Raw genomic sequence first — 24471 nt, 5'->3', positions numbered from 1 at the left:
ACCCCACCGGACTCCGGAGAATATTTGCCGATTCCCGGGGTGGCCTTTTCTTCCCATCTTTTTCCCTTGTTCTCTTTCTTTCTTTCAAGGTCCTCTGATCATCTCTAGCTATGGCCAAGGTACTTGATGATATCTCCCACAGGAGGTTTAACCTCCTTCGTGGTTCCTCCATTTTGGTCTCTCCCCACCGAACCAAGCGTCCCTGGCAGTAAGTACTTCATTAATTGGAATCTATTCGCGCACACTTCCTAATAAAAACATTTAGAGGAGCGCAGGAAAGTCCCTCCAAGACCACCCTCCCCAATTACGATCCCGAATGCTACCTCTGCCCCGGGAACCAACGTGCGCAAGGTGACATCAATCCGAAGTATGAAAGCACCTTCGTGTTTGTCAACGACTACAGCGCCGTAAAGGAGGAGCAGGCGGACTATGAGCCCAATTATGAAGATGGTACGCTCACTCACTGAGCCCAAACTACGCTCAAGTTAACGAAATAGAACTCGAGGCCCGCTTCCTTCAAGCCGAGCCCGTCACTGGCAAATGCTACGTCCTAACCTTCTCCGCGGCCCATAACCTCACCCTGGCCGACCTTTCACCCCGCGAGATCGTCCCCGTGATCAATGCCTGGACAGAGATTTACACGGCTCACCTCTCGCCCACCTCACCCCTCGCTCAGAACGCCTCCTCAACTACCATCCAGCCAATCTCCCACGAGACTAGCCCCGCGAAGCCCAACGAGCAATATCGGTACATGCAGATCTTCGAGAACAAGGGCTCTGCAATGGGCTGCTCAAACCCTCACCCGCATGGCCAAGTCTGGACCACCAGCACGATGCCCGAAGAGCCCGCGGCCGAGATGACCCAGATGCTTAAGTACCGTACCGCGCACAGCACCCACCTCCTCGAGGACTACGCCAAGCTTGAAAGCCGCAAGCAGGAGCGCGTCGTGTTCGAGAATGAGGCGTTCGTCGTTGTTTGCCCGTGGTGGGCCACATGGCCGTTTGAGGTCATGATCATCAGCCGCACCCATAAGCGTGCATTGGTCGATCTGTCGGATGCGGACCGTATGTTGCTGGCCGAGGCTATTTCTGACATCACCCGCCGATATGATAACCTTTTCGAGACACATTTCCCCTACAGCATGGGAATTCACCAGGCGCCACTTGATGGCACCAAGGAGGAGGTTGAGGCTTCCTACCTGCACCTCCACTTCTACCCACCATTGCTGCGTAGTGCCACCGTGCGCAAGTTCCTGGTCGGCTATGAGTTGCTGGGTGAACCTCAGCGCGATATCACGCCTGAGCAGGCCGCGGCTAAGCTGCGCGATTGCGGCGGTGAGCTGTACCGCAAGAAGCTTGAAAGTTAGATAGCAGGTGTATGAAACAGGAGCCAGTGAAAGAAAGGAAAGGTGGTGTGGTGTTGGTGGGTGGTGAATATTCATATACATATTATTTTCAAAGCACGTATGCGTCGAGCCATGATTGTAGTTCAATACCAATTCCCCCAGCCTCCATCATAGTACATGTAACCCTCACTCCCACCATTTCCCATTTCCTCTCCAATACAATTACAAAGCATTTAAGCAAGGTAGGCCTCACGCTGCGTCAACATCCAAGCAAGCGACGACGAAGCCACGATCAAGGGACTGATGAAACGGCCCTTGAGAGTGGCATTTCCAAACACCAGCTCGCCAACAAAGTGCGTCAGGGCAATTCCGTAAGTCCACAAGGCGAGATCGTACGCGACAGGGTTGGTGATGTTGTAAGCAGCGGTCATGCGAATAACAGCGGAAAGGAAAGTCCAAGTTCCAAAGACGCGGCCGGAGAGCGGACTCGCAGGTACCTGGCCATTACTGTAGAGTTGAGAGGTATAGGCCGGGGAGATGTAGGCTTGGAGGCTGTTCAGGGCGGAGACCACGGAGACCTACAATGTGTTAGATCGGAGTTGACTTGGATTGGGAATTGGGTGAGCATACGAAGACCAGCCATTTGGGCAGGACGCCCTCGAATTGGGGGAGGTAAGCCAGGAATTGAGACATGTTGGATATGTGGCGAAGGGAGTGAAGTGTTGTGATTGTGGAAGACCGAGGATGTTTGGATTCTTGGCGTTGATCTTCCCCCAACAAGCTGCGCTTCTCAACTTTTTTGTTTTCTTTCTTGCCAACTCCGTTCCATTCGCGTTTTTGTTCATTTTTTATTATGGATCTCTCGAAGTATACTGAGTGTCTCTCGCAATGGCCTGCCCATGTTGCCCCGGGCTTGCCTACTTTCGGTGCCCTGTTCCTCCTGGCGACTGGTGGGCTGGTCATTGCCTGCAAGGTGTGGACGTTCGTGCGGGTGCTTCTCAGCCTGTTTGTGCTTCCAGGCAAGCCGGTATGGAATCATGATCTCCTATCCCGCTCCCATATAATGAAACTGACAGGAATTGAATAGCTTCGCTCATTCGGTCCCCCCGGTAGCTGGGCCGTGGTGACAGGAGCCTCAGATGGCCTAGGCAAGGAATTCGCATTGCAGCTCGCCAAATCGAAATTCAACATCGTTCTCGTGTCGCGCACAGCCTCGAAGCTGACAGCCCTGTCGGAGGATATTACCAAGCAATACCCCAACGTGCAAACCAAGACCCTGGCCATGGATTTCTCGCAAAACGCCGACGCCGACTACGAAGCCCTGAAGGGCCTCGTCTCCGACCTGGACGTGTCCATTCTTGTCAACAACGTCGGCCTGAGTCACTCTATCCCCGTTCCCTTCGCGCAGACCCCGGCCGCCGAAATGGCCGATATCGTGACGATCAACTGTACCGGTACCCTCCGCGTCACCCAGCTCGTTGTGCCGGGCATGATGCAGCGTCGCCGCGGTCTCATCCTGACTATGGGTTCTTTCGGTGGTCTCCTCCCCACTCCCTTCCTGGCTACCTACTCCGGTAGCAAGGCTTTCCTTCAGCACTGGTCTACTGCCCTGGGCGCCGAGCTGGCCCCCTACGGTATTGATGTCGAGCTTGTGCAGGCTTATCTGATTACCTCTGCTATGTCGAAGATCCGTCGTGCCTCTGCTTCTATCCCTACCCCGCGCGCTTTTGTTCGTTCCGTTCTGGGGAAGATCGGTCGCAGTGGTGGCTCGCCTTCTTATGCTTATAGCTCGTCGCCTTACTGGAGTCATGGTATCATGGCTTGGTTTTTGACTTCTGTTGCTGGTGTTATGGGCAAGACTGTTCTCTCCCAGAATAAGTCTATGCATGAGAGTATTCGTAAGCGTGCTCTCCGTAAGGCTGAGCGGGAGGCTGCTAAGAAGAGCACTTAATTTGTGTTTGAGAGGCTGTGGAGTAAACGATACTAGGAGTTATACTTTTCGAAATCGGTGTTGTCTATATAAACTGAATGTGAAACGTATTATTCGATTCTGTTATATTTAAAAGTTTTGTCTCAAGAAACAACACCTAAAATGTTAGAAGATCACTTGATTGGAACGAGCTACATCATACATGCTGTATAATTGTGCTTTGTAATGACATCGGTCATTCGGCCTCCGAGTCCACGCTGAAGTCGACATAACATATCTCTAAACGAAGGAATTAGTCCTCCGATTAGAAATCCTACTTGTGGGGGTCCAAGCTATATAGATAGATATCGGCCATCCCTACATTCAAAGGTTAGCTATCACTATATTCTAATCACTCATCTCACTCGTACATCTCAAGCCATGGCCACTACTCCAATCCTCCTCCTTCTCGGCGCAGGTTCCAATATCGGACACCATGTGGCTCGCTCCTTTGCCGAAAAGGGCTACAAGGTCGCTCTTGTAGCCAGATCACTAAAAGAAGAAGATAGCACTGAAGATCAAATCAATATCCCAGCCGATCTATCAGACCCAGCCTCCGTGGCCGAAGTCTTTTCGAAAGTCAGGGCACGACTTGGTCATCCAAGTGTTGTCGTCTACAATGGTAGACAAATCAAGCCTCTCAAGTTCCCATGTGTATACAAACTAACGGTTCCTAGCTGCCGCCCTAACACTCAACAACGCAATGAGCCCCCTCTCGCTCTTACTGGCCGACTTCATCCGCGACACGAACATAAACACAACTAGCGCATTCGCCGCCGCCCAACAAGCAGTCCTAAGCTTCGACCAACTCCCGGAATCAGCATCTAGAACATTCATCTACACAGGCAACATCCTAAACACCACAACCATACCCCCACTCCTCGATCTAGGTGTTGGAAAGTCAGCAACAGCACATATAATCCAATCCGCCGCTTCTGCTTATGCAGACCGGGGATACAAGTAAGACACTTCCCTGGTCCAGATTCCAACCCTGACCTTGGCCCCCATAAGCCAGACTAAAGTCAAATCTAAACCCAAATTTCAACTTAAAACAGGGCTGACTTGATTAGGTTTTACTATGCTGATGAACGCAAGGCTGATGGGTCCCCTACTTACAGTGGGCTCAGTGGGGAGGCCCATGGTAAGCTCTATGTTTCGCTTGCTGAGGGGTTGTCGCAGGGTCCTTGGCAGCAGACTTTTGTTAAGGATGTTGGGTATAGGCAGTTCTAGGCTTGACTATAGGGCTACGTGTACGTGTTGCTGTTGACGTATGAGACGGGCAGTTCGTGTTTATTGGCTATTGTTAATGTGTCTGCCTTGAGTGCTTGGTTCTTGTTCGTTCGCTTCCTTGCTGTAGCTTTACGTGTACGTAACGAGGTACGGCTGCTGGATTTTAAGATATTAAGTCGTTTTCAGAGGATGGAGGAAATAGAGATTTGACAGCATCGTTTCCTATAAGTGGAGAGTGGGATTTTAGTGCCGGAGTCTAGACCATTTCAATCACACTAGAACAATCTCAAACCTTGTCGCCAAGCATTCAAGGACCTTTGTCCTATTGTGTACAAAGGACCAATTTGCCTCGAGAAAACAAACGGTGAAGATCGACCCACCACGGAGAACCAAGTGGGGGAAGATGATGCCATAGTTGTGTTAGTTTCAGGACATGAAACGCGGGCGTTAGGGATAAATTGGGGGCCTTGATTTTAAGCAAATTTAAGGACTCATTTAGTGAACGTCAAAGTAGCTATAGAACACTGAAGGGAAGCATAAATACCACGTTTTTTTGAATCTATTCATAGTTCGCACGCAAAGGAACCCCGGACACATCACAAATGCAATCTGTAAGGGCAACAAAACCGGAACCCTCCATGTTTTGCCAGTGTGTTGAAGTACATGTGCGGAGGCCCTTGCTCGGGGCGATCTTACTAGTTGCAGGGTCTGAACGTGGTCGGGCACTGGGTATAGCCCCCGCCCTGTTCTACTCCATTCTCACATCTCATCTCGAGTTCTTATTTTCCGGTTATCCCGTCCATGAAATTTTCTGAGGGCTTCTTTGCTGTAAGCTTCTCTGTCATGCCTTCATCTGGCACTCTCGTTCATTCCCTTGGTCATAATTGGTTGGGTAAGGCCGATATCGCTGTTCAGACGATTTTTCTGGCTGTTGGTCTTGTCGCTGTTGGCTTGCGGTTATGGTCGCGGCGATTACAATTGAGTTCGCTGCAATTGAATGACTGGTTCATTGTACTTGCGACGGTAAGCATAACGTTATTTGCTTTAGTTTATTCTTTCTACCCGGAGAAACTTATTTGGCGCTACTGTTTTCCCCACTCTATTTCGACAAGGCTGACTGGGAATAATCTTTAGTTCGCAGTGGTCGGTCTCTATGTGGTAGAAATCACCAAAGTTCTACTGACTGGGTTGGGACTGCACTCTTCAGAAGTAGCCCGGGTCGGAGGGGAGGATATCTTTGTCCAATTCAGCGAGGTAGACTACATGAAGCCCAATTTATATGTAATCCCCGTTCCAATGCTGACCATATCTCAGCTCACATATTCCGGTGATCTTCTTTGGATCATAGCAGTCACCTTGATCCAGTTGTCAATTCTCCACTACTATGTCCGCGAATTTGGCCAGCGACTTGTTGTCTGGTCAGCCTATGCTCTCATGGGCCTATGTACAGCCCTCGGGCTTGCAGGTGTATTTGCAACAGCATTCTTCTGCACTCCGCCTAAAAAGTTATGGCTTTCGGATACACCGGGGCATTGTGGCGATCGTGACAAGCTGCAAACCAGTATCAATGCGAGTGAGGTTATCTTAAGCTTCTTCGTATTGGCCCTTCCAATTTCTTTTGCGTGGAGAAGGGCATTTTCACGGGCCAGGAGAGCTGCACTCGTGTGTATCATTGCACTCGGATTAGGGTGAGTACCTTTTCTTTTTGCAATAAACGGATGCGCGTTATAGATCTAGATACTAACGAGCATCATAGCATCGTCGCACTCATTGCCTCCCGCATGAAATATGATTCCAAGCTCATGCCATCAGATGCCACCTATGGCTCCACTCGGAAATCACTCCTCTCGTGTTTGGTACCCATCTTGGGTATTACAGTTGCCTGTCTCCCAACTCTACCACCAGTCATCCAAAGGATCTTTGGAACATCAGTATTCTCATCTATATCACGCATGTCTGGCCTAGGTCCAGAAGCTGCGAAGCACTGGAAAACAACGGTGCTTACTGGCAGGCGTTTGGAGGAGCCTGAGATGCCTTTGGTTACTGTTACTCAGCCTATGATGGCGAAGATGGGCCATCTTACTCCGGGTCATATCCATATTACTTCTGACTGGGAGATTCATTCGTCGCGGGGTTCGACGAGAATTGAGAGATCGCCTGTTCGGCAGGTCTGATGGGGTTCTCTCGGGTTGGGGATTTAGTCTGTATTTAGAATATAGCGATTTTAGCTTGCTGCCGATTTATAGCTCAACGCTGTCCTACAATGCCGTAATATTTCCTTAGAGCAGTGTCTTTTCTCGATATGTTTGATATCTAACAGCAATGTTCCATTTTAATGATCGAGCTCACGCATTTCCCGATATCTTCCACAGATTTAGGTCTCATCGCCATCTTAAGCGATGGGTGTGTCAACCTCGGCCATAAACGCGTGGCTTCTCTTGTCTATTCTACGGACCCTCCATGGGTGATTGTCGGTTTTTATCACTATATTGTTCGAGAGAGGAGATGAATAAGCAGATATATATGTATCACTACTGGCAAACCTAACAAGATAATCAACCCCGCTTAAGTATTTTATGTTAACGTAACAATCTGTTTGACCTTATACTTCTCTATTCCTTCTATATATCTCAGATATTCTGGAAGGTATCATGATAAATGGCTGTATGGCCCTGTTATGGCAAAATTAGTTGCTTTCCTTTATGTATCACCGGCCGCGTATTCCTTACATAACAATCCATCGTGGTTGGCCAATTGGCCTAGTGGTAAGGCATCCGTTTCCGGTGCGGGAGATCGTAGGTTCGAATCCTGCATTGGTCGTCTATTTTTGTTCTTTTTGCCTACATCTGAGGTGGGGCATGTTTTATTTGAAAGCCGTGGACAAATAAGGATCGATAATAGTCCAGTCACTTTTTGGTAAATCGTGCAGACGTAACACGAATGCTTCATTCAATTATGTGCTAGATAACCAAGTCCTATCTAAATACTAGAACAACATCACACACCTTCAACATTGATACAAATACAAAGTTTGGGTTAGTAGCAAGTACCTGCTTCAATGTGGTCGCACAGGTTGAGAAATGCACAGGGTTACTACGTATTGTGCAGTTCTTAGGAATAACTAACAAATGTGGATATATAGATGCCGTTTTAGTGACGTTACAAGTCTGCGCCTTATACACATAAAAAGGTATTTATAGAGAGACCCTGGGTGTCAGATTACCTGAAGCATGCATAGAAATAAACTGGCACATAGAACCTACCAAAAAAGGTCAATTGAGGAATAGACCTTCGCTAACCTACACCACTGTTTCTTGACCTGTTGACTATTCGGCAAATAGAGGATAAAGAGTTGTTGGAACCGAGAGGAATTTTCTACAAGTTCTTCTGCCACAGATTTCATACCTAAGCTAAGCCCGATAACACCCTTTGTCATGCCGTTGTTCTTAATCCAACCAGGTTCTTGCTGCCTTTCAACGGCGTGCATGCGCCTCGGGCATTGAATGCATCGATTCGTTGCATGTTTTCGCATTTCAATGATAGTCTCAGGACGGGTTTTGCGGGGTTTCGAGTGTCTGTTGGCACAAGGTCCCGGGGCTCGGATGCAAGTGCGTTCAATGTTTTACTTGTTAAGACGGGTGTGATGCGTACGTGAGACTTGACCAAGTCATAGGCTTCAGTGACAGTCATCTGAGCTAGGGGAAACAAGCGGAAGTTGCGCCATTTTTGAAGTCCTGGTAGTGTAGTTAATATGTGTGATTTGCGTAGATTTGATGGCACGGATATTTATGTATCTTGATAGTCCTACTACAGTGGAACGAACAAAAGAGCGCAGAGGCATGATTGTATTAGACAAAGCCCTCTAGAGCGACATAGGATTTAGTACTAAATTCTGATTCTTAAGATGTTGGCGCGATAAGTGCAGTTGTTGCATGCCATTGCCGTTGGGGCAAAAATAGTGTATATAATTTGCCAGGCGCATGGTCAAGTATGGATAACCCCAACTAGGTTGCGGGGGACGATATGAGTGGAAAGTTCAGGAAAGAATCATTTGAAGAAAAAGAAAAGGATCAAACACGAATGAATGAATGGTGCAAGCAAAATGAAAAAGAAAAGATCGACGACCAATGCAGGATTCGAACCTACGATCTCCCGCACCGGAAACGGATGCCTTACCACTAGGCCAATTGGCCGATCTTGATGAGTTGAGGACTCAAAGTGCATAGAGAAGGAAAATTCTAGTTAGTATATGAAAACAGTATGATAAGTTTGCCAGTACGATGGTCATTTTGATCATTGAGATTCTTCATTAAAATCAGTCGATTACCTAATATTTGGAACGGGCGCCACGACAGGCAGACAGCTACTTCAAGCTTCGGTGTCGTACCGCAATCCCACGGAATCCTGTGCTGGGGGGTGAAGGAGAAAGCCCTAAGTCGGGGAGCCATCCCTACATATAACTTCCCGTTAGCTAAAGCATACTTGCAATCCACGAGTGTTTCAATGGCCTTAGAAGGATCAGAGCATGACCAACACACCATCCAAGGAGCATGCAAGACTATTCAAATTACAAGGTCTCGTCAGCGGCGCAGGTCCAAAGCCCTGCAGGATCTTTCACGGGTCAGGGCAGCCCCTTGCATAGAAGGGAGGCGCAACGATGATCGACGGGAAAATCTGTCGGGATTAAGCATCGGAGCATTCCCGCCACAGGAGGGAACAAACATTAATCACCCATTCAGAGACACGAGACAAGCACCCAGCATTCCCCGTCAGGGGTGTTGATGCCGCCGCACGGGCAGCTGAGGGGCAGCACTGGACGACACCCCTTCATCCCAGTTATGGCAGAATGTCACCAAGGCGATGAGTAGTATAAAGAATAAAGGAACCCTGGAATCTCCCGGGTGGCTTGCATTCCGTACGACTTTCGTTAACACCCTTTCTATTTTTCGCAGTTTTCGACCACATAACTTTTTGTCGCTTGTCGGCATTTACTTTCTTTCAGCGCTGCGTGAGTCTCTACGATAATATAGGACTAGGCCGACATCATGGTCAAGACTACTTACGCCCTTACGCTCTTTGCTGCTGTCAGCATTGCTGCGCCTGTTGCTCAGCCTGATGGTAGCGGTAACCTCCTTGGTGCTGGTGCTGATGGTGCACTCAACAAGCTTGTTTCTAAGCTCACTGGTCGTTCTGAGAAGGAAGGCTCGTCGGACAAGCACAAGAACCTCATTGAGGATATTCCCATTCTGGGACCTATGCTTGGAGCGGTAAGTGATTCATGTGCTGTATCAGAATATGCACGAGAGGAATATATGCTCATGGGATCGAACAATAGAAGCATGATACTAAGCGTGGTCACTCAGAGTATGAGTCTACTCACCACAACTTGATCGATGAAATCCCAATCATCGGCCAGTTGTTCGGTAATGTAAGTATATTGCCCTTGTTGAAAATGATAAATTGCAACCAAAGATGCTAATGCAATGTCGCAAACAGGACAAGTCTAACGTGGACAAGGGCAAGGAGCGTCGTGACCTGAGCGATGGTCTCAATGGTATCCCCCTCCTTGGTGGCTTGTTCGGCAAGGTTGGTGTTTATATCAGCAGTCCAAGTTTATAAAGACATGAAGTACTGATAAAGCAATAGCACGAGCACACTGGCGGATACAACGGCCTGAACGCTCACCAGAATAAGGGCCGAAACGCTGGTCAGAATGATGATCAGAACGCTGGACAGAACGCTGGTCAGAATGAGGGCCAGAACTCTGGACAGAATGCTGGACAGAACGAGGGACAGAACGAGGGACAGAACTCTGGACAGAACGAGGGACAGAACGAGGGACAGAATGAGGGCCAGAACGAGGGCCAGAATGAGGGCCAGAACGAGGGCCAGAACTCTGGACAGAACTACGCCCAGAACGCTGGACAGAACGGCGGCCAGAACTCCAAGCGAGACTTCGGTGGCCTCAGCAACCTCCCGATCGTTGGAGATCTCCTCAGCAGCGTATGTGGACATCCCAACGCTTCACATCCAAACCTGATATTGACACAAGACACAGGAAAAGCCCGGTCATAAGGAGACCGACGAGCCCGCTAAGCATCTCGACACCCGTCAGGTCGGAGGAAACGCCAAGGGCATCTTCGGCATTCTGCAGTCCCTGACTAGCGGCAATGTAAATCCACATATCCAGCTTTCACCGTTCAAATACTGACATAAACCAGCCCATTCACAAGAGCCACGCAAAGCGCGAGGAGGATGAATTCTCCCAGCTTGACCCCTTCAGCGACGTCGTTGACGGCGCCGTTGCCTCGGGTATGGAAGCTGAGGGCGCTGCTATGCCTGTAAGACTACCATGTCGCCCACAAAGCCAGCCATCCCCAAACCAGTGTATATACTAACCCATAAAAGGTCCGCCGTGACGAGTCCGCCACTCCAACCCAGCAGACTGAAACCTCAACATCCACGCCCACCGAAACAGCCAAGAGCAAGAGTTTCCTCAGCGAGCTGATGGGCAAGCACGGTCTCGGCTCGATCATGGGCCACGCCCACCACGGCGTCGGCCTGTTCCCCGTAAGTACTAAAATCCAGTTCACACCATCTATCAGACCTCAGACAAACGAATAACCCACTAACATCTCCACAGATGCGCCGTGACACCGACGAGATTGATGCCCGTGGCGCCGCACCCCCTATCCAAGGCTCTACCCTGACCGATGTGCTCATGCAAGGCGGTGCCCTCGGAAAACTCACCAAGATGCTGTCCCCTGCTACTCCCCCAAAGGGTCCCCATGGCGATCCTAACACTGTTGGTGATGGAACTAGCAACGGTCCTCCTGACCCTGCTTCTGGTGCTGGTCCTCACAGAGGTCCTGGTGTTGCTGGTGAGCGTGGTGATCATGCCGCTGCGGCTTCTGTTGCTGGTGGTGCTGCTCATCCTCAGTAAATTGCTGATGTGAGGTGATGGGGATGGGGATATGCTCTTTTCTTCTCGTGTCATTTCTGCTAGATGATGTGGATTTGATGTGATTTTGTCGTAGATCCGGATTGCAAATGGATACAGAATGGCTTATGTTATTGGGTTGTTATTTATTTCTTGTTTTCGGACAATTTCAAATGCCTTTATGATTACAGTCAAATTTAGACGTTCAATTTTCCGAGTAAATGGTAGTTGTTCTCGTTATAGTAACAAAAGCTTTGATGAGCATCAGACATAAAAAACGTGTAGGGGGGATTCCCTGCTTTGTGGACGTAGCCAGACAAAGAGCCTAGGCTCATATAAAAAAAAAACACCGAGATCGTGAGTCGTAGCATCAATTAAAAACCGCCTTTTGAGGCGCAGACTACCCAGGTAAAGAGCGTCGTTGGGGTATCAGATCGTTATGTGCGAGAAAATCAAATCCAAACAAACATTGTCGGGACATATCATGCGACTCCAACAAATTCAGGCAAATATGCTTAGTCGTAGTCGGAGAAATCCATGTCCACGTCATTTACTTCAACTGTCGTTCCGAGCGCCGCTTTACCCTCCCGGATCATATCTTGCAGCTGCTTGTTCAAGCGTTGGATGCTGGCATCCTCTTCCCGCTCCTTGCGGCGCATCTTGGCCGCATGTCTCTGCGCCTCCGCAGATGCAGGAGCGTCCCTTGTTCGGGGTGAGGGAAGACCCTGGTTCTTGGTTGGGCTTTTGGGCCGTGGTGAGGTGTAGGCTACCTTCTTGAGTCGGGGCATGACGGCTGGTCGACGCCTGGGACTGGAAGCTTGAAACATTCGACGAGTGCGCAGTGACGGACTGGTCATCTCGCTGGTGCCCACGAAAGAATTGTGGGTCTCGGGTGGAACAACGACCCAGCTGCGGTCGAGGTCGTCGTCGGGATATTGGCCCGGGACGGGGGTTGCGTGGAATAGGTTGGAGTGGAAGGGGTCTTTGTCGGTGGATGGGCTGGTTGATGGCCCAGCTGTCATGTCATATCCCTGACCACCACCCGCATAGAATCCTCGGAATGCTCCAGACCAGCAGAGGTCGAGGACTTTGCCAACTGCTTTGATCACAGTCCGGCCCCAGCCTGTTGGTGTTGTCGAGGGCGAGTCTGGGCCGTCAGCGCTTGGGGATGCGATCCCCGAGTCACGACGACTGCGCTTGCGACTGGTGCCGCTGGACTCGGGGTTTATTGACTCGGTGCTTGCATCGAGAGAGGGTGGGAGGAAGGATTCGCGGTATCGGTTTGGACGGTAGTCCAGCTCTGCAGAGGTGTGGAAGTCGTTTCCTCCGCTGAATGCTCGATAATCGGACTGGATCAGCGGAGACTCGAACTCGGATGGAGATTCGAAATGCGATGCAAGTTTCTCTGTGTTACGGCGTGGGCGCTTGCGACTGACTGAGAGGGAATAGAGTGATGAGGATGCGGAGGCGGCTGGCACCTGGAAGTATTGAGAGGGCGCATTTGACAAGTCCAGTTTCGCTGGAACATGATTGAAGACGTGCATATCGGGCATGTTGAGAAGAAAGAGAAAGTCGGAGAGAAAATAAAGGCGAAAAGAAGAGAAAAAATAAGAGGTTGGGGATCTGAAGGGCAGGTTTGCGGCCAATCGGACAATAATCTATACCTGTCCACCTGCGTGGAATACTTCTTTGCTTCTCTTTCTTTCTCTTTCTCTTTCACTTTCTTTTTCGTATGCTTTTACTCCTTTATTTGTTTATACAGGGTATTGAAAACACTAAGGAACTCAAGTAGCTTTCATCATGGCCGCAATCTGCCCCTGTATACTCCGATCTCTTTGTTGAGACATCCTCTCTTATTGATCCCCCCTACATAAACTATCACTTTGAAATTACAATCGCTGGCCTGTCCACTGCACACCCGCAGCCTCGAGTCCCTCATCGCCATCAACAAGGACACACCATCCCTCGCCGCCCGCTCCCCCGTCACCAGCAATAACCGCTTCAAAGTGACCGCGAGCGTAATCTAGCACCGAGTCGTCAAAGGTACCAGGCTGCAACCACACCGCAGGGATCCCCACCGAGTGAGCTTCCTGCAGTACCTTCAGCGTTACAGGTGGTGGAGTTACCACGGAGAGGGAGGTCTGCAGCGGCGAGGGCAGCTTGGACGGTGAGGGGACCGTATCGTAGGCACGCGAGGGGAGGGTGATCTGCGCTGCTCGGGGATTGAGCGGTGTCACCGGCAGGGAATGTTGATGGTACCAGGCGAGGACTGGAGGTGGTTAGTAGAGATCTAAACTGGTCTGGTAGTTGACGTTACTCTTGTATCCGAACTTATGTGCGTCATTGCTGGCGCCCGCCACTGCGAAGCGAGGGGAAGAGAAGAATCGCTTGACGTCGGCCATGTTGTGGAGAAAATCAAACAGTAGAGATTTAAAAAATTGTAAAAAAGAGTACGCTCAGGTAGATTCAGGTTCACAAGAGAAGAGGAAAATCAGCTCTCAGCGGAGCAAACAAAAAGGCCTCGGCAGCCGGCGATGACGGAATCTCCTTCGCTCATCTCCTAACTCCGACATTCGGCGACCACCACCATCATTTGAATACCTTCACACTTCGCATGCCACCGTTCGTCCCCCGCAAGCGCATCTCCTCCGAGGACCCGCCCCCGGCCAAGCGCCAGGCCCGGCCCGATGAAGCGCCGTTCCACCTGTCGGACTCCGATTCAGATTCCGACTCGTCTCTGAGCGACGCCCCGGACGGGCTTATCAAGGCTAAAGAGGAATCCGACGAGGATGACATTGATTGGGAGGATGCTATCGACACAAATACTACGAGCGCAACAACCCCCGCCACCGCAGCTCCGGAACTACGCGATTTGGAATTGACCTTTGATAAGAACGAGACACACCCGGCAGACTTACTGGATGGCAAGAAAGGGCCGAGTAAGATTGAGCGCCATATACGTGTCCAGACGCATTGCATGCATGTCCAGTGCTTGCTGTTCCACAATGCGATTCGCAATGCCTGGATCAACGATTCCAAGGTCCATGATATCCTACGCAAGAAGCTACCAGAAGGGATACACAAGGAAGTAAAGAAATGGCGCATTGCATCTGGGCTGGAACTTCCAGAGCCTAAACCTGAACCACCGAAGAGCAAGAAAAAGGGCAAAAAGGCCCAGAAGAACAAGGATTGGAGCGCAGACTCGGAGCGGCTGGAACCTGGTCAGCCGGATATGAGTCGGGGTGATCCGATAATCACGCTGATCAAGGTCCTGGTTGCGTACTGGAGGAAGCAGTTTCGTATTACTGCTCCAGGATTGCGCAAGTATGGATACCGGCCAGTCTCGGAGCTTGAAACTGTCATTTCTGACTTCCGCGAGGAGGAACATGTTCCGGAGCGCCATGGCGAGCGCATCGCTAATCTCGACGAGTTTCGCGCTACAGCTGAGCGCATGCAAGGCTCGCGGGATGTCGGTGCGCAGCTTTTCACGGCTCTTGTTCGGGCTTTAGATATTGAGGGCAGGCTTGTGGGTAGTCTCCAACCGCTGGGCTTTGGCTGGACCAAAAACGAGGTCTACACATCGCCCAAAGAGCCAGAGAAGAAAGGACCGGAGAAAGAAGAAGAGCCGGAATCGGAGCCCGACACAGGTGAAGCGGAAGATCAGACACCAGCCAATGACAAGACCAAACGCAAGCAATTTGACAAGGATTTGCCCTTCCCGGTCTATTGGACAGAGGTTGCGTCGCCCATAACGAACGCTATTATCTCGGTAGATCCACTGGTGCTATCAAACCCGGTGGCACCAACAGCCGACCTGCAAGCCTCATTTGAACCGCGAGGCGCAAAAGCCGAACGGGCGAAACAAGTGATATGCTACGTCGTCGCTCACTCAGCAGATGGCACGGCGAAAGAAGTCACCACACGATACCTCCGAAAGCGCACCTGGCCAAGCAAAACCAAGGGTTTCAGAATACCTCTAGAAAAGATCCCCCTACCTGGCCTGCGAGGTCAATACATCGCCTTCGACTGGTTCGGAATGGTAATGCGCGGCTACCAAAGACCACGAGAGAAACGAACAGCGGTAGACGAACTCGAAGACGAACGCGATCTCCAACGCAACCAACCAGAAAGGAAAAAAGCAGCTCCAACCCACGATACCCTCCAAAGCCTCCGCACCTCAACAGAATTTGTCCTGGAGCGCTTTCTCCGCCGCGAAGAAGCCCTCAAACCGGGCTCCGAACCAGTCCGCACATTCATCGCCGGCAAAGGTGCCCGCGCCAAAGAAGAACCAGTCTTCAGGCGCGCAGACGTGGTCAAATGCCTCTCCGCCGAAAGCTGGCACAAAGAAGGCCGCCAGACCCTCCCAGGAGCAGTACCCCTAAAGCGCGTCCCCATCCGGGCCGTGACCCTCCTCCGCAAACGCGAAGTCGACGAAATGCAGCGCGAAACAGGCGAGAAACCCCTCCAGGGACTGTACGCGCGCGATCAAACAGAGTACATCATCCCACCGCCCATTGAAGATGGGCATATTCCCAAGAACGATTATGGGAACATTGACTGTTTCGTGCCGAGTATGGTCCCGCGTGGTGCGGCGCATGTGCCGTTACCGGGGACCGTGCGGATCTGCAAGAAATTAGGAATTGATTATGCGGAGGCTGTTACAGGCTTTGAGTTTGGGTCGAAGATGGCTGTGCCTGTTATTCAGGGCGTTGTTATTGCCGAGGAGAATGAGGAGTTGCTTCGGGATGCGTGGAGGGCTGATGCTGCTGAGAAACGGAAGAGGGAGGAGCTTAAGGCTGAGAAGAGGATTTTGCAAACTTGGCGGAAGTTTTTGTTTGGGTTGAGGATTATGGAGAGGGTTCGGGAGGAGTATGGGGGTGGGGATCCTGAGGCTGGGAGGGAGAGGGATGCACATAATCCTTTTGTTTTGAAGAAAAGGAAGAAGGAGGATGAGGAGGAGAATGAGGAAGAAGGAGAGGAGGGTGATCATCATGATCAGGAGTCTGAGCATGATCCGATGGATTATGGTGGTGGCTTTCTTCTTCCTGGCGAAGACGATGCTGACGATGGGTTGATTGTGGAACATCATGAGCAGCAGACACGAGCTGATCCATCTCAGACTCATGTTGACTTTGATAGTGATCGTGCGTCGGAACGATCTTCACCACCCATTTCTATTCCTTCAGCTTCAGATAACGAGGAGCATGATGACAACGACGACAGCGGCGAAGATGCAGCGTCCGAATACACACCTCGTCCCACGCGACGAACTGTGCGACGTTGACTGTGGAGAAGGCTATCTCTCATGACTATCTTGTATTTTTATCACAATCATGTATGCACGAATGAGGACGGGACAGGCGTTTATATGTTAGGGTTAGACAGAATTGTCCAGAGTATCAGACATAGGCACTAAAAATCTACTTTTGTGCTATTCTATCCATTAAATACATCGAGTTCAGATCTATATCCAATCCCGAAAGAAGTCATTCATCATACTACACGAAACCCAACCTCAACCCCTCGACCGCACAGCAGCCAAAGGCGAATCGATAGCCCCCCACTCCGCAACATCATCATAGTCGTCATCCTCATCATCTAGAACAAAGCTCTCGTCCTCAAAAGAGGGGCTGACATGAACCGCCGGTGAAGAGATAGGACTAAGCGCTACGCGCGGCCGTGACTTGAACACACTAGCGTACTCGGCATCCTCCTCAAAGAGCTGATCCTGTGGTGTGGAAGCGCGGGAACGCTCGTCTATTGAGCGAGTCGAGTGCGCAGAGGGTTTTCGCGGAGTCACGAATTGGTTGACTGGGTAGGAGGGGCGAGGTCCGCGACGCTGGCGTGGCCGAACTTGTGGTTCGTGTCCTGGTGGGAGGAGAGACATTGATTTGCGCGTGCGTTCGACTAAAGTGTGGGAGCGTTTGATTGGCTCCGGGTCTGGCTTGTGCTCTGGTGAAGAGGGGATGTCTGGGGAGAGGCGGACGGTTGGAGTCGGTTGAATTGATTCTGATTCGGGTTTTGGTTCAGGCTCTGGAGGTGTGTATGATGCTTCCGAGGCAGCCAGGTCTGCTGGGTGACCAACAGGGTAGTTGTCTGCCATTATTGGCGATTCTGTAACATCCAACGAAGCTTCCAATCGGCGTTCGTAACTCGGTTCTACCTCGAACGTAGGATCCTCACGATTGGAACGGGATTTGCCGTTGATGCGAGCGAGGGCTTCATTTACAGATGAAAGCAGTGATTGATCTGCTCCTTTCAGCGTCCGCTCCCTATCCCCTGGCTGGCGTACAGATTTGGATATACTGGCAACGGTGAGAGACTGGTGGTCTCGGAACAGTAGCCGATTCTCATTGGGAGAGGTTTTACTCGCTGCGTTGATATCGGTGCCTCTTTCTCTTGAAAGAGAGTTGTTGTATTCGTGCCACTTGCACAGTCGACTTCGTTGCAGTAATACCCGTGAGGTCAGATCAACAACCAGGTCATGTTTCAAATCACTCCCGAGGCCATTCACAGCTGGATCAGTTGCCCGCGACAAGGCCTCTGGGAAAGGAAGCTCCAGGAAAACATCGGAGCTGCTTTGTGATCCGCCTTTAAGCAGAGCAGTGGCCCATTCCTCGCTGCCAAGCCAATTTGCTTGAAGTTCGCGCGCCAGACTTTCAGGGTCACTTTGCACATTCCATTTACTCTGCTGTTCTTTATTGGCGCGTTCAGCCAGCTCAATCTTTTTGTTGTCCAGTAGCTCCGAGAACCGATCATAAGCACCTTGAACCCGAGCACGCCGTGCTTCCCCGGCACCCAAAGAAACCTGATGGGCAAGAATGAGCGGTAGCAAATTCTGATAATTGTTTGGTGTCATTGCCGTAGCGGTCGACAATTTCATGGCGGAGCTCCAGGCCTTCTCGTCTGCGGAGGCGGCGACACATTTGCGGAGTACGGTCGTAGAGAAGCCAGCGAGCAGCTCGTCGAATTTCTCACCTTTGCAGTCATCTAACATAGATTTGCGCAGGATTATCTCTCGTCCAAGATCGCCATTTTTCTTCAATTCACCCAAGCACCGGAATAAGGCCGCGCGGAGGTTGACAGACTGTAGGGGTTCTAGCGGAGGAAAGAAGGGACGCAGTTTCTGTATCATATATCAGCAGGGTTCACAGGCTGATATCTGGTATGTGTACATTTTGGGTCCCTTCTGAATCCCAGATAGCGAAGAGGTAGTATAAAGCCCATTCTATCAAGCGGATCCGTTGCCGTTGGTTCTGCGATGACGCCGACAGCGAGCGGATGGAAATACCGGGCCAGTCCTCGCGTTGGTCCAATTGTAACAACTTCAAATTGCGAATAAAGACATCTTGATGCGACGGACCCAGCCAGTCCAGGGGTTTTGGCCTGTTCAGCCTTGTTGCAGCCATTGATGAATCGGGGATGTTTGAGGGACGAGAGTAAACACAGATAAGGGGAGTTTGCATCTGTTTGCACTGCCTATCAGTCCCGCATTCATCGTCTTCTTTTCTTGCTTTCTTTCTTTCTCTGTCAGTCACTCTTTCATTTTCTTTCATTTCGCATAGTCATGGGCTCCGATAACTCTTCCTGGACTCCCCAGTCCGGTGAGTCTTGGAGTTTCCCCTTTGTGATCCTTCAAAGTTGACCTTCTGTTGCAGTCCTATCTACCCTCCCCCACCCGCTGGAGGAGAACTCGACATCCCCCGTTCCCTTCTTCCACCTGGTCGAGCGCCTCAAGACCACCAAGCGCGAAGGCTGGCGTCGCTTTGGCATCAATGGCGAATCTATCTCCGACCACATGTACCGCATGTCGATCATGACGATGTTGGCACCGCCTTCCCTGTCAGCTAAACTCGACATTCCACGCTGCACCAAGATGGCCTTGATCCACGATATGGCAGAGGCGCTCGTCGGAGATATCACCCCGGTCGACTATCACATCACCAAGGCCGAGAAGGCTCGTCGCGAGGCCTCCGTCATGGAATACATCACTACGACTCTCCTTGGCAAGGTCCCTGGAGGCACATTGTCAGGCCAGGACATCAAGAGCGTGTTCGAGGAATACGAGGAGGATCAGACTCTCGAGGCCCACTTTGTCCACGATATCGACAAGATGGAGCTGCTCTTGCAGATGGTTGAGTATGAGCGCTCGAACGAGGTTGATCTTACCGAGTTCACTCATGTTGCCTCTCGCATTCGGTTGCCCGAGATTCAAGCTTGGGCTGCTGAGGTTATTCAGGAGAGACGGAAGCAAGAATAAGTCTGCATAGAGATTGAGATATTGGAGGATTAGGGAGTTGGAAGTCCCGCGGCTTATCATTTTGGTGACCCATGAGTTCTCTCGGCGTTTGTTTGTGTATCTTTATTTTTTTTCGGGTACCCTAGATACCATAGCAAACGAGCTACACGATTGCATCAGATGTTAAGAAGAATGACGAGCCTAGCTTCTGTCGGTTCGTAGTGAATATTCAATATTGTTATCAGCCTACTTGCCTGTGGCTGTATACATGCATCGCATTCAATATAATAGATCTAAACCTACCCTCAGAAGATCTGCAGGTCCAAATTCTGCTGCAGTGCGCTCTGTATTTATCTTCTTGATCAAACGCCCTCCTTAATAGCATTTAACAACAGCTCTGGTTTAATCTTTGTGCACAGCCCTCTGCTTCCATAGCGAAATATCCAAGAACATAATATTCGACATCATCCACGAAACCCTCAGAATTATCCGCGGGCATATGGTCCCCCTTCGCAATTTCCAAGATCTCCAAAATAGGAGCATCCATATCAATCCTATCGGAGTCAGCTGTCAAGCGGCATATTCACCTCACGCACGATATGGAGGAAGGGATTCCACGACTAGGTCGAGCACCTGCAGAACACCATCACTGTTTGAGTATTTCTTGTATTTATGAAACAATCAACCCGAACACTATTAAAGGGTAGAGGTCAGCTGAACCTCTCACGGCCAATTTCAAGGTCTGGTTCACTATGTTAAGTGGAGTAATCGTTCTTTCAGTTCTCTCTAGTTCATACACTTCATGGAAATAAAAGGTCTAAGTAAAAGTCCCTTGACTCTTGACCATGCATTCTGGAGAATATTGTGATATCTTAAAGTAATTCCTGTATCCGTAACGTAGTTCACCTAAATATTACTCTCGTATTAAAATTTGCTCTTAGCGTTATGCATACTTCTAGATCATACAACAAAGAGTATAGTGTGCTAGTGATAAAGTATAGCACAGTCTCTACACGGCCAATTTATAGACCTAATTCATATGTTGAGTGGAGTAATCGTTTTTGGCTCTCTCTAGTCCGTACATCTCATGGAAATAAAAGGTCTAGGTAAAAGTCCCTTAACTCCTGACCATGCATTCCGTGTCGGAAGACACTGAAAGACGCCATATACACTTCCCGTAAATCACACAAAAGCTATACAAAGTAAAACAACAGGTATATACGACAGGACCCAAAGGGAACCAAAACTAAGGTAATCAAGTAGCGCTTTACTCGTCATCTGTGTTCCGGCTTTCCTTCTCTGGCTTGGCCAGGGCCTTTTGCCAGACTGTGCGGGCGGCCTCTTGATCAAGACCGGGGAAGAGGATGTCAAACACCTCCGAGTACCAGTTTACTGGGTGGCCTTCGATACCCTCCTTGATGTTCTGGGGGAATGTGGTTAGCGTCAATCATTCCCAGATGGGGCAGTTCAGTGACTCACTTCAGGTAGCTCGAGCCAGTCGGATGTGTTGTCTGCTGGGAAGAGGATCTTTGTGGCACCGGCCCGACGAGCGGCCACAGTCTTTTCCCTCAACCCTCCAATACGGAGAACTTTACCGGTGACGGTCAATTCTCCGGTCATGGCAACGGTGGGCTCAAGAGAGTGGTTCAGAGCCAAAGACAGCAAGGCGCTTGCCATAGTGATACCAGCAGAGGGACCTGTTGATGGTGAGCAATCGAAGAACACAAAATGAGAGGTGAGAACAATTTACTTACCATCCTTAGGGACAGCTCCTTCGGGGCAGTGCAAGTGAACCTTGGCCTTCTCAAAGAACTGGTTCTCGGGGAATTTCCGAGCCATAACAGACTTGGCAAACGAGTATGCAATGTGTGTAGACTCTTTCATGACGTTTTGCAGGTTACCGGTGATTTCGAGTCCGGGTCGCGATTTGTGTGTCAACGCGTTCTCCAGGATGCATTCAACGTACAGGGCCGCTCCACCCATGCTGGTCCAGGCGAGACCCATGGTGACACCAGGGGGAACTTGTCGTATAGGCGATCGGCGGTGAAGACTGCCGGTCCGACATAGTCCTTCAATGTTCCCTTGCCGATACTGAGATGGACACTGTCGGGAACCTTAAGGGCATGCCGAGGGATCTCTGTGGTCGACTTCTCCGGCTCAAGGGGAGCCTGAGCAGGATCAGCCGGGTCGTGCTCCTTTGACTCCTCGGCAGCAGCCTTGCCCTCGTCGGTCAGGGCCGCCTCCTCTGACATGACATCCTCACCCAAATCTTGGACGATCTTGAATGCTGCCTTGCGGTAGACCTTTTCGATTTGCTTCTTCAAGTTGCGAACACCGCTTTCACGGCAGTATGACTTGATCAACTCCTCGATAGCTTCCTTCTCAAGGTTCACGTCGACATCCTTTAGACCTGTCAGCTCCCGAGCGGCGGGTGCCAAGTACTTCTCGGCAATCGCCATTTTCTCGTCCGCCACATATCCAGACAGTTCAATGAGTTCCATTCGGTCCAGCAATGGCCGAGGGATGGTGTCGGTAACGTTGGCAGTGCAGACGAAAAGAACCTTGGACAGGTCCACTGGGACATCCATATAGTGGTCCAAGAATGAATTGTTCTGTTCGGGGTCGAGGAGCTCAAGCAGAGCAGAGGATGGATCGCCCTGGTGGCCACGGCCAATTTTGTCCACCTCGTCGATGAGGATCAGAGGGTTCTCGGTTTGACATTTCTTCAGCGCTTGAATAATGCGTCCAGGCAAGGCACCCACGTAGGTCCGTCGGTGACCCTTGATCTCTGCGACATCTGTCAAACCACCCACAGAGAAGCGGTAGTATTGTCTGTTCAGAGCACGAGCCACTGACTTTCCGATACTAGTCTTTCCAACACCGGGAGGACCAACAAGGCAAAGGATCTTTCCTTCAACAGTTCCACGAAGCTTGCCAACAGCGATGAACTCAAGGATACGATCTTTCACATCCTTCAGACCGTAGTGATCCTCGTCCAGAACAGTTGTGGCGTTCTTAATTCCAAAGTTTTCCACGCTCTTCTGTCCCCAAGGGATCTGAGTGAGCCAGTCCAGGTAGTTACGGGTGACGTTGAACTCAGATGCGGCAGGCTCAAGGTGGGCCAGCTTGTTGATCTCCTCATCAAAGACCTTCTTGACAGCCTCGGGCATGGCAAGCTTCTCGGCCTTCTCCTTGAACTTCTCAACCAGCTTGTCTTTTCCGTCGGATTCGATTCCAAGCTCTCTCTTGATGCCCTTCATTTGTTCCATTAGCCAGTACTCGCGCTGGCGCTTCTGGATCTTGGCTTCGACATCCTTGGTGATCTTAGACTGTAGTTGAGCGTTCATCAATTCCTTCTTCAGGACAACAAGGGCCTTGGGAAGACGTTCCTCAATGTTCATTGTCTCGAGAACTTCCTGCATTTCATGCAGCTCACCAGCGGAAACGGCAGCGGCAAAGTCGGCCAATTTAGCCGGTTCATCGCTCAAGTTTCCGGGGAACTGATCAGTGTAGAACGCTGAAATCTGATCACGGAACAACGGATTCAAGGTGGCGATCTCCTTGCATACGTTGACAATTTCACTAGTCACCGCACGAATTATGCCGTTCTTCTTATCGAACGGCTCCTCAACCAAGTTTTCCACATTGACCAAGCTAACAGGGTGTTTCCGCAAGAAAGATGTGGGTTCGTAGAGGTCTTTGGGAGCTGGCTCAGGAGTTCCCTCCTCGAAGCTGGCCACGACATCGCCTCGCTTTTCGGTAGTCTTGTCTTCAGGTGTGGGTGGGGTACCCTTCGTAGTCTCGGTAGGAGGAAGTAAGGATGAGATTTTGATACGGCGATGAGGGTATAGAACTGCCGTCACACCGCTAGCCTCCCCGCGGAGAGGGTATGCGGCTGTGATTTGAGCGAAGACACCGGTGTCGTAAACATCATCCATCTTCTCAATCACATCGCCATCGGCGTTGTCATCCTTGAATAAGAATGCTCCGACATAGGGCTGACCCCGTTTCATCATGTCCTGAATCGCAGTGGCGACATTCGGGTCGCGGATGGTGATAGCTTTATAGAATCCGGGGAACAACGGGCGCTTCGCAATAGGAATTGCCATCACTTGGGGATAAACGTCCGGCACTGCTGGTTTTTGTAGAGCCTTTTCGCCAGATCCCTTCTTCCCCTTCTTGCCGCTGTCGTCGTTTCCGCTATTACCTCCACTGCTTGCGCCGCTGGGTTTCGACTCGGCTGAGCCATCACTCTGCGGGATAGGCGAAGGTGTATTATTCGAATCTCCTTTTCCATCTGATGCGCTGGCTTCTTTCTTTCCTTCCTCCTCTACCGCGCGTTGCTCTTTATCGGATGACCGGTCTTTTCTCCGAGTGGAGCCTGCCTGGTCTGCAGAAGAGACGTTCTTCCCTGAGTCAGATGCTTTCCGCCGTGGCTCCGGAGCCCGTTCTGTGCTTTTATCATCCTGGCTATTCTCCTGCTCTTCCGGTTCGTCCTTCGGGTCCTCTGGTGGGGGTTTCTCTCGCCGCCGAATGGAGCTTACAGAGAAAGCGCGGGAAGTCGAGGGGATGGAGTGACCGAGGCGGGCCGAAGCTAGTGCTGATCGGAACCTTGCATTGTATCTCGGAGAAGCAAGAAATGGGCGTCGGAGGAGAGGTCGAGGCGTTTGGTGGAGCGCAGCTCTCCAGGGGAGGGTCTGGCCGCGGAGCATGCTCCTGGATTATGCGATGAAGGGGCGGGCAGGAAA

General features: G+C 50.6%; 13 protein-coding genes across 13 annotated transcripts; 7 read left to right on the top strand and 6 right to left on the bottom strand.

The window, feature by feature from the left end:
* Window positions 1–110: 110 nt before the first annotated feature.
* Window positions 111–1366, top strand: N7446_000250 (UDP-glucose:hexose-1-phosphate uridylyltransferase; the record flags this gene model as incomplete). Its single annotated transcript, XM_058509017.1, has 3 exons — window positions 111–208; window positions 266–450; window positions 498–1366. The coding sequence occupies 3 exons, from the start codon at window positions 111–113 to the stop codon at window positions 1364–1366; spliced, it is 1152 nt and encodes a 383-aa protein (XP_058377996.1).
* A 164-nt stretch (window positions 1367–1530) lies between these two features.
* N7446_000249 (Erg28 family protein) lies at window positions 1531–2096 on the bottom strand. The gene is made up of 2 exons (XM_058509016.1): window positions 1976–2096; window positions 1531–1923 (listed from the first exon to the last, which is right to left on the bottom strand). The coding sequence occupies exons 1-2, from the start codon at window positions 2036–2038 to the stop codon at window positions 1579–1581; spliced, it is 408 nt and encodes a 135-aa protein (XP_058377995.1). The 5' UTR covers window positions 2039–2096; the 3' UTR covers window positions 1531–1578.
* Window positions 2097–2131: 35 nt separating this feature from the next.
* On the top strand, window positions 2132–3375 carry N7446_000248 (ketoreductase). The gene is made up of 2 exons (XM_058509015.1): window positions 2132–2372; window positions 2433–3375. The coding sequence occupies exons 1-2, from the start codon at window positions 2199–2201 to the stop codon at window positions 3294–3296; spliced, it is 1038 nt and encodes a 345-aa protein (XP_058377994.1). The 5' UTR covers window positions 2132–2198; the 3' UTR covers window positions 3297–3375.
* A 320-nt stretch (window positions 3376–3695) lies between these two features.
* On the top strand, window positions 3696–4544 carry N7446_000247 (uncharacterized protein; the record flags this gene model as incomplete). Its single annotated transcript, XM_058509014.1, has 3 exons — window positions 3696–3936; window positions 3992–4274; window positions 4385–4544. 3 exons carry the CDS (start codon window positions 3696–3698, stop codon window positions 4542–4544), a joined length of 684 nt encoding a protein of 227 aa, XP_058377993.1.
* Window positions 4545–5387: 843 nt separating this feature from the next.
* On the top strand, window positions 5388–6718 carry N7446_000246 (uncharacterized protein; the record flags this gene model as incomplete). The annotated part of the gene is made up of 4 exons (XM_058509013.1): window positions 5388–5567; window positions 5679–5798; window positions 5859–6232; window positions 6301–6718. 4 exons carry the CDS (start codon window positions 5388–5390, stop codon window positions 6716–6718), a joined length of 1092 nt encoding a protein of 363 aa, XP_058377992.1.
* Window positions 6719–9589: 2871 nt separating this feature from the next.
* On the top strand, window positions 9590–11487 carry N7446_000245 (serine-leucine-rich repeat protein; the record flags this gene model as incomplete). The annotated part of the gene is made up of 8 exons (XM_058509012.1): window positions 9590–9811; window positions 9880–9972; window positions 10041–10130; window positions 10191–10547; window positions 10603–10716; window positions 10766–10885; window positions 10953–11114; window positions 11188–11487. The coding sequence occupies 8 exons, from the start codon at window positions 9590–9592 to the stop codon at window positions 11485–11487; spliced, it is 1458 nt and encodes a 485-aa protein (XP_058377991.1).
* Window positions 11488–11999: 512 nt separating this feature from the next.
* N7446_000244 (uncharacterized protein) lies at window positions 12000–13037 on the bottom strand (the record flags this gene model as incomplete). The annotated part of the gene is made up of 1 exon (XM_058509011.1): window positions 12000–13037. The coding sequence occupies one exon, from the start codon at window positions 13035–13037 to the stop codon at window positions 12000–12002; it is 1038 nt and encodes a 345-aa protein (XP_058377990.1).
* A 336-nt stretch (window positions 13038–13373) lies between these two features.
* Window positions 13374–13886, bottom strand: N7446_000243 (CoA-binding protein; the record flags this gene model as incomplete). The annotated part of the gene is made up of 2 exons (XM_058509010.1): window positions 13374–13753; window positions 13802–13886. 2 exons carry the CDS (start codon window positions 13884–13886, stop codon window positions 13374–13376), a joined length of 465 nt encoding a protein of 154 aa, XP_058377989.1.
* A 212-nt stretch (window positions 13887–14098) lies between these two features.
* On the top strand, window positions 14099–16768 carry N7446_000242 (Rad4 family protein; the record flags this gene model as incomplete). Its single annotated transcript, XM_058509009.1, has 1 exon — window positions 14099–16768. One exon carries the CDS (start codon window positions 14099–14101, stop codon window positions 16766–16768), a length of 2670 nt encoding a protein of 889 aa, XP_058377988.1.
* Window positions 16769–16999: 231 nt separating this feature from the next.
* Window positions 17000–18893, bottom strand: N7446_000241 (uncharacterized protein; the record flags this gene model as incomplete). Its single annotated transcript, XM_058509008.1, has 2 exons — window positions 17000–18610; window positions 18660–18893. 2 exons carry the CDS (start codon window positions 18891–18893, stop codon window positions 17000–17002), a joined length of 1845 nt encoding a protein of 614 aa, XP_058377987.1.
* Window positions 18894–19019: 126 nt separating this feature from the next.
* N7446_000240 (HD domain-containing protein) lies at window positions 19020–19886 on the top strand. Its single transcript, XM_058509007.1, has 2 exons — window positions 19020–19088; window positions 19143–19886. Exons 1-2 carry the CDS (start codon window positions 19052–19054, stop codon window positions 19742–19744), a joined length of 639 nt encoding a protein of 212 aa, XP_058377986.1. The 5' UTR covers window positions 19020–19051; the 3' UTR covers window positions 19745–19886.
* Window positions 19887–20990: 1104 nt separating this feature from the next.
* Window positions 20991–21727, bottom strand: N7446_000239 (uncharacterized protein; the record flags this gene model as incomplete). The annotated part of the gene is made up of 3 exons (XM_058509006.1): window positions 20991–21146; window positions 21203–21420; window positions 21478–21727. 3 exons carry the CDS (start codon window positions 21725–21727, stop codon window positions 20991–20993), a joined length of 624 nt encoding a protein of 207 aa, XP_058377985.1.
* N7446_000238 (uncharacterized protein) lies at window positions 21658–24435 on the bottom strand (the record flags this gene model as incomplete). The annotated part of the gene is made up of 1 exon (XM_058509005.1): window positions 21658–24435. The coding sequence occupies one exon, from the start codon at window positions 24433–24435 to the stop codon at window positions 21658–21660; it is 2778 nt and encodes a 925-aa protein (XP_058377984.1).
* Window positions 24436–24471: the final 36 nt, after the last annotated feature.

Source organism: Penicillium canescens (assembly GCF_028828765.1).
Source record: "Penicillium canescens strain IBT 15451 chromosome Unknown utg000001l_segment0_segment0, whole genome shotgun sequence".
Lineage (NCBI taxonomy): Eukaryota > Fungi > Ascomycota > Eurotiomycetes > Eurotiales > Aspergillaceae > Penicillium > Penicillium canescens.
The sequence above is the reverse complement of the archived record's forward strand: the minus strand, read 5'-3'. Positions and strand labels throughout refer to the sequence as shown.

Bases quoted from the DNA above. Each gene is read 5' to 3' on its own strand.
- N7446_000248 (XM_058509015.1), top strand. From the start codon at position 2,199: ATGGATCTCTCGAAGTATACTGAGTGTCTCTCGCAATGGCCTGCCCAT. The intron at 2,373-2,432 runs GTATGGAATCAT...GGAATTGAATAG, and splicing joins TTGTGCTTCCAGGCAAGCCG to CTTCGCTCATTCGGTCCCCC.
- N7446_000249 (XM_058509016.1), bottom strand. From the start codon at position 2,038: ATGTCTCAATTCCTGGCTTACCTCCCCCAATTCGAGGGCGTCCTGCCC. The intron at 1,924-1,975 runs GTATGCTCACCC...AACACATTGTAG, and splicing joins TGCCCAAATGGCTGGTCTTC to GTCTCCGTGGTCTCCGCCCT.
- N7446_000240 (XM_058509007.1), top strand. From the start codon at position 19,052: ATGGGCTCCGATAACTCTTCCTGGACTCCCCAGTCCG. The intron at 19,089-19,142 runs GTGAGTCTTGGA...CTTCTGTTGCAG, and splicing joins TTCCTGGACTCCCCAGTCCG to TCCTATCTACCCTCCCCCAC.